Genomic DNA, 10,365 nt, shown 5'->3' on the forward strand with positions numbered 1-10,365 from the left:
TGGTGACGGTCAGAAAAGCATCCCGCCCCTTCCGGTCACATGGTCTTTGTTGTACAGTTTGTTTCCAGTCAGTTGGCGCGGGTTTGAGCAGAGCAGGAGACAGCAGACTACGGACTAGACTAGAGACAGTTCCATAAAGAAAGACTGTTGTTCATCATCTTTCTCTCTTTAAACTGTGATCATCATCTTCAGACTCAGCATGTCTCAGCAGCACCGACACAGAAGGCGAGAAGAAATACAACACGACACGAAGGAGTACAGGTGAGAGATCTATTTGTATTCACACTTTTACATTTCAAGAGATCAGATCCCCCCGATTTCTATAACTCTGAGAGCAAGTGGAACCAAATGGACCCGTTAAGAGTCAGAGTTAACAGTGCCTTGTAATGGTTTCATTTAGAGGTGAGAATCGATAAAAAATTACTCTTATTTTCCTCTGGGAGCTTTCATTTGTGCAATGGGCTACAGATAACTCGGGTCAAAATACAGCAAACAACTGCTAAATAAAACTATAGTACAGTAATTGGATCAGTAATTAAACACTGCTGAATGTCACTTGTGATTCTAAGAAGGAAATAAACCCCATTTTCCGCGCCAACACAAAGTGTGTAATAATAAATTGTAGCATCTGGCGCCACTCTTCTCCCGCGAAACCACCGACCCCTTTTGTGAGAGAGGGTCGCGTTAATCCAATTATTAAGTGATAATGAGCCACACAAATGCATTCTTTTGAATCGCAAATGACGCACGGCGTCTCCTTTGATCACCTTGAGCCATTTTTGGGGAGAATATTTCCCCCCAAACAACATTTTAGCGGGTGAACCTGGCTAGTTGCGACACCGAGTTGAACCATAACAGTGCTGCTGCTACACCAGCATTGGTGACCTATCGAATGTTACAATATCGGACTTTAAAGTGAGTTTTAGAGTAAATATAACGTTAGTTTTGGGGATTCAAAATAAAAATAAAATGTTTTAGTGCTTTTCCTAATAAATTGTCATCCAAACCAGTTAAAAACCGGGACATATGGTCGCAGAATTTGTGGGGTCACTGATTTGGGTGTAACAGGCAGCAGCAGCTAACAAATGCTAGCTAATTAACATTTGCCTGTTCGCTTGGAGATTTTAAAGTTATGTTTCATGGTTTTACTTTTACACACAGTGTTCACGTTGCATACGTGATTTAACGTTATGTTACGTTGCATGACGTTAACGTTCTATCCCTGAAATTACAAATGAACCGTCTGTTAGCTTGTTAGCTTAAGCTTTCTTTCATTGCAAAGGGGAAATAATTAAGGCTATGTGTGTTATCTGGCTAACTTGCTCTTGGTCAACAAAGTAACTTATGATTCATTTGAACCATGCACTTGACTAACAAGTGAAACACTTGTTAAGTATATATTCTCTGCTGTATGTGTATATGTGTGTCTTTGGTTAACCTTATCTGTCCTACTCATGGATTAAAGGTGTCAGTCACCACGATTGATTTCAGTAACTTTTTAGATTAAATTAGGTATTACATCATTCTAAACTTTAGAATGATATCATAATACCTAAAAACACAATTCCACATATTGTAGGCTACTAACTGTTTAGGAAACAGAAGCACTAAGTGTGTAGGACTCCTTTCACACTGTTTTCATAAACCACAGAAGCACAGATTATTGAGACATTTTCTTTTTTGCCATGGGCATAAAAATGTGCAGACAATAATATTACCAGAAATGCATATTAAGAGATGGCCCTAAATGACCATAACAGGTCTGTTACTCGGAAAGAGAGTGAACCAAAGGGTCCATTTGGTTCCATTTGTGCACACTCAGTGTTATGGGGGAGTCAGTGGGACCTAGCAAATAAAACATTTGAGAACCACTAGTACGGTTGTTGGTTCCATTTGTACACTCTCAGAGTTATGGGGGTTCTTGCAAATAAGACGTTTGAGAACCACTAGTACTGGTGGACGGGGTCATGCTCAAGTTCCCTCAGCCCTATGTTCCCTCACTGAGGTTATGGTTAGGGTTAGGTACAGTGGTTGACGTCAAGTGATACAAATGAGAACTAAGTATGGTGTGTTAAACATAATCTAAAATTTGCCTCAGACAAGGCCAAGTCTTTGCCACAGACACATGTGTCCGTGTACGGACGCGTTGATGATACCTGGTCAAGAGAGTTGCGTTTGCTTTAAGCCCTGTTCAACTCCTGGTGTCCTGCTGTGTACTGAGCCCTCCATATTAAAGATGTTGTCCTCCCTCTCGCCGTGTGTGTAGGAACAGCGGTCCATCTCGGTGGTCCAGCTGTAGGAAGAGAGGGGCTGACGGCAGCCTGAGGCCTGACGAAGCGACCACCCACAGCCCAGATGAGAAGCACCACCACAGGGACCGAGACAGAGACCGTTACTACCACTCTGACAACAGACATGCCAAGTGAGTAGCGCTGCAACAGCCAGTCAATGTAATTAACACATTTACTTTTAGGAAGGGGTCACAGGAACCCCTTTTGGGACTATTACCTTTCAAGATGTGATTGTGAACCCCTTTTTGGGTTCTTATTGCTATGTACAGCAGTGGTTCCCAAACTTTTCAGGTTCGAGACCAAAAAAGAGAAGTTGAACGTTTGCCCGGGACCTAAACTAGTGAAAGCAGCAGATCTACAAGCTCACACGGCAAAGTGTTGCATTTGTGAGCTTGTGGATCGGCTATTTTCACTACTTCTTAAATATTTGTTTACTAATTTATGGAATTTCTTAGATTTTTCTTTTATTTATTAATGAAATTACTTATAAACATCATTGCATTTTACTTTTATTCATGAACATCTTAGCTTTTTAGGGAATGTTTTTTAAAAATATTTTGAAATTATTGAAAAATAAAATAAGGGATCCACAAATCGACCCAGTGTTTTGGAACCAGTGATGTACAGTATATTGCAACATATTAATTTATTTTATTTCTTTTGAATAAATATTAAAAGTTTTTCAGAAAACATAGGTCAGGATTTAGAAGGCGTTTTTAGAATCAGCCTCAGTCCTAAATGGGTTACAGCTAGGGGTAAGTCTTGTCTAATGTGTTTGTTAAAATAGGTGTTAAGTGGCTCTCTATTCTGATATTGCTACGGAGTGTTCAGTAACAGGAGTCTCCATGTCTTTTCCAGCTCTTTGGGTAAAACGGAAAACACATTTTCAGGTCGGGATACCTGTATGTATCCAATCAGGAGAGAGAACTCACACGGGATACAGGATAACAAGTGAAATTCGAAGTGTTGACACAGAGACATGATCGGACACAATTAAAACCCTTAACTGGTTGAACATTTGCAACCCCTGGCCTGAAATTTCTGTTCTGTTTATTAAAGCGTTGGTTCTCAAAGTGGGGTCCGGGGACCCCCAGGGGTCCATGAGGGAGTTCCAGGTTGTCCCCAGCTAATGGAACCAATTGGATCTTCTCTTATGGGGGTCCCTGGCACATATTTTCAAATGGGTGTCAATTTGGGGGTCCTTGACATGAAAAAGTTTGAGAACCACTGTATTACTTCAATCAAGCTTAGCAATACATTAAACATCCGCTAATTCACGTGCGTGAAGGCTGGGACTTCAGTTGTGGTTTGACGAACTTTGGTACCTGATCTTCCATTGCAGAAAGGCCAAAAGAGGAGGCTTAGTGGTCAGCCATGATGGGCCCACACCAAGGTTATTATTATAGTTTTCACATTTTCATTTGCTTACTAATCATCGCAGCACGTTGTGAGCTTGTAGACGTACAAATTCACATTTTCCGGGTGGAAAAAGGTGAAAGTATGTGTTGGCTTTACGAATATTGAATCAATGAAAAGTAGGGATGGGCAATTCATCGATAATCATATCATATATATAATCTGTATCGGCTGATGTTGGCCTTTAAAATTCAATGTCGGAATTCCTGCAGTTTCACCACTCCAGAGAGCGAAGGGTCTGTGTCTCGGCGGGACAGACGCAGAGAGATGGACAGAGACGGAGAGACAGACGTCAGAGACGGAGAGACAGACGTCGGGGACAGAGAGGCTGACTGGGGCAGCCAGGTGGAGAGCAATGAGCTGAGGAGGGACGTGCGCAGAGACGCGCAACGGTAATGATAATAATAAATAATAATGATAACTACGTTCTCTTTTTCTTTCTCAATGCTTCACCGCTCAAGACCTAGATGCGGTACTTTACATTTTGGTGATGCCAACTCTGTGTGTCTGTCAAGGTTATAGTTTTTTTTTTTACAAGTTAGTTTTTGTTTGTTTTGATACATTCTTTTCTTTTTCAGTTAGTTTTAATTAGTTGGGCAAGTTAGCTAGTTTTTATTTTTGCTTAGCTTAGTTTTAATATCGTTTTTATTTGTTTTAGTGTTTAGATTTCCATACTTTGGGTTATAATTTGTCAAGTGCAGGATTCAAAAAGGTCAGAAAGTGTAATAAAAATTCAACAAAAATACAATTAATATTCCGTTACTGTTGGACATTCAACGAGAAAATGGGCATTTCCAGTGAGTTTTAGTTATTTTGAAAACACACAATACAGATTCAGTTAGTTATTGTTTCTTTTTTTTATTCTACTTTTCATTTAGTTCAGTTAACGATAATGTTGTTTCAATTCTAGTTTAGGTTATTTGGTTAGTTTTGGTTAAATAACTATCTTAACCTTGGTGTGTGTTTAGTTATAGGAGAAGAATACTGGCTCCAGAGTACACTCGGAGAGAGAGGAAGAACTCTTCTGGAAGGTAAGACATCCAGTTACCATGTAGTTCACTGAGGATATATCCCCATGCTTTGGTTTCCTACACATTAAAAAATATATATTTTGAAATATAATATGTTAACAAAAAAAGAAATTGCTTCAGTTCCGACATTTTTCAAAAGTATTTCATAAATCGTATATATAAAAAAATAAAATCTAATAATTTCCAAAAAATATACATATTTAAGTTTAAAGAGGTGGTGCCGTTGTACTATTTCTGTTTGTTATGTGATGTGTCTATGGAGTTAACATTACTCCAATAGATCCCCAGGTGTGGTTATACTAGGCAAAAATGTCTTCCCTGTGTTAAAACAAAACAGGGACCCCTAGAAAAGTTTGTTTAAAAGAATTCTAAATTATGCAAGACGTTATAATATTTTAAATATTAAAAAAGTTAAAAAATAGCAGTTGTACAAGCTCACAATGAGCTTGTACATAGGGTTAGTTTTAATAGCCAACATATATGGATAAAGTGGTTAAAATGAGTGTGATGCTGTATTAACACATCTTTTGTATTAAACACATTTGCCCACTTTGAGAACCACTGCTCTACATCTAGCTCTACATCCAACAGACATTAATATAATAAATATAGAGGGGTGTCCCCGCTTGGTTTTTCTCTCGGCTAAGGGGTCCTTGGCTTGAAAAACCCACAAGTCCCCTGAAATAACTCTGTTTCCCTTCCGCTGTGTGTGTACTGTGTAGCTCTGACTCCAGAGAGTCGGAGGTCCCTGCGGCAGGAGAGATGGAGACAGACGAGGCGGTGTTGTTCCGCAGACAGAAACAGATCAACTACGGCAAGAACACACTGGCCTACGACAGATACAGCAAGGAGGTGCCCAAGTGAGTCCCTAAACGCACACGCCTGCAGGGAGGAACTACTAGGATGTATTACTTGAAGCTTACTGTAACTTTCCTCTTCTACCCCGGATTTGAACACAGGTTTTCTGCACCCTAAGTACCGAAATGTTTTAACATTGATACTAGAGCCTACCTGCTTGCTTAGTGGATAAATGGCGTCTGACACAAATTGCAGAGTGCCGCGCTGCGAGCTTGTAGATCTGCTATTTTTGAAAAATCGTGAAAATGTGTGCAAATATTTCAATATATATTTTTCAAAGCAGACTTTTTATTTGACTCAAATCTCTGCTTCTGGGAGGTCCCTGGAACAACATATTTTGAGATGGGGGTCTGCGGCCAAATAAATGTAATTTTGGGGGTCCTTGACATGAAAAGGTTTGAGAACCGCTGATTTAGAGGAAGGATTTAGAAGTCGGGTCAAAGATCGGGTCAAAGATATTCAAAGACTTGCACACATTTTCTACAAGCTCGCAGTGCAGCACTCGGTGCCACGCTGTGAGCTTGTATATCTGCTATTTTTCAATAGTTAAAGCATAAAATAATGGTTAAAGTGGTTAAAATCTAACTGAGGGTTAATCCATGTCTCTGTCTATCTTTGCCCCTCCTCCAGGCACTCGCGGGAGCCCGGAGTTCACCCCAAAACCCCCAACAAGTTCAAGAAGTACAGCCGGCGCTCCTGGGACCAGCAGATCAAGCTGTGGAAGGTCAAGCTGCACGCAGGCTGGGACCCTCACCCCAAGAAGGACGGACAGGAGAAGGAAGAGGATGATGGGTAAATGGAGACTTGGAGAGGATGATGTGCAAATATACAGGGACACTAAAACACCCCAAGGACTGGGGACCAAATTATATACAATTATAGAACTTGAACCAAACGATAACGAAAAAAGATCAGTGGCACTACCTTTACCAATGATGTATACTGGTTGATGTTTTGTACTTTGACAGAAGGAGGAACAATACTGCACCATGCTCTAAGTAATACAAGTAGTTCAGTCAGACTTTTTTATTTATAAGCATATTTGGTGTGACAGCTCTGTCTCATTTCATTAATTCCTTGTAAGCATGACTTATAATAAATTATTTGACGGAACACAATTAATTAGACCACCATACGGGAAAATCATAGAAACTGAGCCCACAGGTGGATGCTGGGGTGGTGGTGGGAGCAAAAGCAGCAGCAAAAGAAGAAGTTGCTGTGAGCAGGGATGTTTCGCATCATTAATTTCATTTGATTCTATCTGTGTCCACTAGTGAACAGCTGGGAGTTGAGGATATCATGGATTTCGAGGAGGACTCTCAGAATTCTACTGGCTCATCCAATGGATATCCAGTGTTGCTCGAGGTGAGTTTCTTGAGCGAGTTGTCATTGAGATATGGCATATAAGCATTGTTTTATTATTAACAATTGATTAACCACTCAAACCTTATATTATACTTTGTCGCACAATGTTGTCTTGCAAAAACAGTGAAAATAGCAGATCTGTGGAGAAGGTTTCCTATCTCACACTGCCGCCAGACAACGCCCACCATTTCACCTCTAGTGCAGGGGTCTTCAACAGGGGGTCCTCAGGGTTACTGCAGGGGGTCCTCCAAATCTTTTGAGTGATGGCAACCTTTTTTCTAATTTTTTATATTAACCACTTGAACCCTGGCGTCCATATTCTGAGAACTTTAGCCAAAAATAGCAGATCTACAAGCTCACAACGCCTCGCGCTGCAAGGCGTTGTGAGCTTGTAGATCAGCTATTTTTGGCAAAGAACTTGTGGGGGTCCCTGCTTCATCTCTCTCTCGACTAAGGGGTCCTTGGCCTGAAAACGTTGAAGACCCCTGCTCTAGTGGCATCAATTGGGATGGTGTATCTTTCCAAATCCACTGTCTTTGGTTGGAGAAACTGTTACACCCCTAACCTCCTTCTTCTTGGCCCTTCTAGGATGAAGAGTACATGGGGACTCCTGTGAAGATGCAGAAGACGGAGCCAGACATGGCATAGCGCCCTCTTCTGTTCCTCTGAACCCTAGCACCCCACGATCTGTTCTGTTCTGGGGGAACCCCGATGTTTGAGGTCTTTATTTTTCTATTTACAAATGTATAGATTTAAGTTGGAAATGTAACCACGTTGCACTCCACAGTGTGTCTGTGGAGAGAAAAGACATTTGTTCTATTGGTTTGCTTGTTTTCGGTTGCTTTTGTTTTGTTTTAAAGAGTTCTTTGGGAATAGATGTGCAGTTGTTTTTCATTTGTTCTATCGGTTGCTTGTTTTGGTTTTAAGAGTACTTTGGGAATAGATTATATGCTGTTGTAATTTACCTTTTTTGTTTGTAAAGATTGTTTGGCAAATTGAGTGTTTTATATGTGAGCATTTTTTGAAATAATAAAAAAATGAACCATAACATGTATAGATTACGACTAATTCTTTTTTATGTATGCCTTTTGTGTGACTTAGTTTGGCTGATAGCGGTAGTAGATTTCGTTGCTGTCGAGGCAGCAATCATCTCTAACTTTTTGTGTTTCTTATTAGATTAACGCTCTACTTGATCTTACTACAGCGTCACACCAAAGCATCAAAAGTAGCAGATCTATAAGCTCGAAAAGCAGCTCGAAGCGACACATTTTAAGCTTGTAGATCGGCAATTTTTGCCACTTTTGAATCCTGAAAAGTAAGTTTCGGACATGAGGTTTCCACCCGACAGTGACAGACGATATGAAGGAAACTATTGTCTAGTAATGTTCACCATTGATTCTCAGACCTTTGCATTTCAAGGACCCCCAATTTGATATAGATTAGGAGATACATGGGCAACTGGCGGCATGTTCACTTAATGCCCCCCCAGGTTAACATTGGAATATTGCTATATAATTTTATTGTCCTTTGTCCAATGTTATTTGTATTTAAGTTAATAAGGTTAACATAAGTATAACTATGAAATCTATTAAAAAGTTTAATCTGCAACACTTTCAAGCAATATAGAGTGTGTGTGTGTGTGTGTGTGTGTGTGTGTGTGTGTGTACGTGTGTGTGCGTGGGGGGGAGATCCCTTAAGCTACATCTCTCAGCTAATAAGGGATCCTTGGTCTGAAAAATGTTGAAGACCCCTGAACTATAGGGCCTTGAGTCTTTTTTCAACAGGTTTGTGTGTGATGTGCATGCAGTTGTTCCAGCTGTTCTCTTCATGCCGTTCACGTTCATATCAACTGTTGATCCTATTAAAACAGGTAAGCTGTCTTGGATGTCCTAATATAAACATCTGTTTATTCAGTTACTTGCCAGATTTTACACACACACTCCTTGCCTGCCAAACTACAACCTCCAAGGACCCCCGGAGCCCCAGGGACCCCCAGGTCCCTGGGGGACCCCCAGATGTAAAAAAATTACCAAATGTGCAAAAATGACCACCCCAACGGGGCTGCTCACGGGGAATTCCCGGGGACCACCGACTCCTGGTGCTCCAGAACGGATGCAAAAGTGGTGGCGCCCCCAGTGGAGGACCCCCTGCCACTGCTGCGCACATAAAATGCCGTAACTCGGCTAGGAGCGTCCGGGAGAGCCGGGGCCGGTACCTATTCGTCCGCCAAGGCAATGCGGAGACCCCACCCCTCATTTCTCACATGGCCCTATTCTAGCGCCACCTTCAGGCCGATTTTTAAAACACATTTTTGGACACTGCTCCTACAGTTTTTGCCCTAAAATCACGAATATCACTACACAGCATGTCTACACTCATGTCATCAACATGGATCAGGAAGATTTTGGAAAAACACATTTTTGCCCTATTTGTGGAGATAAGCCACCTACGGTCGCTTATCTCCCGATTAGGGAGTCTTACTGGTAAATACAATAATTAGGCTACAAATGTACATTTCGGTCGAATGTAGTGCCATCATTATTATTATTAATTACATAATTATATTTTTGTTTATCTATCTATAAATGCGACAAATCTCTGTCTGTTTGTTTGTAATCCGCGTATCTCGAGAACCATTCGTCCCACCGGCTTCAGATTCGGCACGCGCGTTCCCCGCCGCCGCGCGGAGTGCAGTGCCGGGCCTCGACCCGACTCGCGGTTTTCCGAAACCGGCACGAAACGTTCGGAATCTCCTTATGCGGAGCTGATTGTTGACATCAGGCTGTTCCGGAGGAAATCGGCGCAAGCGCTGAGTCATTGTGACATCACTTCATAAAAGGCTCTGACATCACGTACGCCACATGAGTCAACACAAAATCTCTGTGAATGTGTATGTATGTATGTAATCCGCGTATCTCGAGAACCCTTCTTCCCACCGGCACGCGCGTTCTCCAGATATGGGCATAAAGTCTGACATCAGAGTTTTCCGCAACCGGTACTGTGTGTGCAGAGATCTTCATATATGGGCATAAGTGGACAAAGACAAACAGATGGTCAAAACGGGTCCTATGACAACTGGTATATTGGGGTTTGCATTAAAGGGTGGGGCATTCATGGGGTTTGCATTAAAGGGTGGGGCATTCATTCCCTATTTCAAATTCGGCACGTGCGTTCCCCACCGCAGCAGGTAGTGCAGTGCTCGGCCTCGACCCGACCCGATACACGATTTTCTGGAACCAGCACGAAAGGTTCGGATTCTGATGTCTGACATCAGGATTTTCCGGAACTGGCACTGTGTCTGCATAGATCTCCATATATGGGCATAAAATGGATGCAGACAGACAAATACAGATATCTCCATATATGGGCATAAATGGACACAGGCAAACAGATGGTCAAAGATC

At 41.6% G+C, this 10,365-nt stretch overlaps 1 protein-coding gene across 2 annotated transcripts; it reads left to right on the forward strand.

Annotated features, from left to right (window-relative positions):
• The first annotated feature begins 175 nt into the window (after nt 1–175).
• Nucleotides 176–7,864, forward strand: slbp (stem-loop histone mRNA binding protein). 2 transcript variants are annotated; one of them, XM_080745798.1, is made up of 9 exons: nt 176–261; nt 2,267–2,422; nt 3,634–3,684; nt 3,920–4,099; nt 4,676–4,738; nt 5,461–5,598; nt 6,227–6,388; nt 6,871–6,961; nt 7,550–7,864. In XM_080745798.1, exons 1-9 carry the CDS (start codon nt 200–202, stop codon nt 7,607–7,609), a joined length of 963 nt encoding a protein of 320 aa, XP_080601924.1. In that variant the 5' UTR covers nt 176–199; the 3' UTR covers nt 7,610–7,864. The 2 variants fall into 2 exon arrangements, with proteins under 2 accessions (XP_080601924.1, XP_080601925.1); XM_080745799.1 differs by lacking the exon at nt 3,634–3,684.
• The last annotated feature ends 2,501 nt before the right edge of the window (nt 7,865–10,365 follow it).

The sequence above is a fragment of the Nannobrachium achirus genome, assembly GCF_963921795.1.
Source record: "Nannobrachium achirus genome assembly, chromosome: 17".
NCBI lineage: Eukaryota > Metazoa > Chordata > Actinopteri > Myctophiformes > Myctophidae > Nannobrachium > Nannobrachium achirus.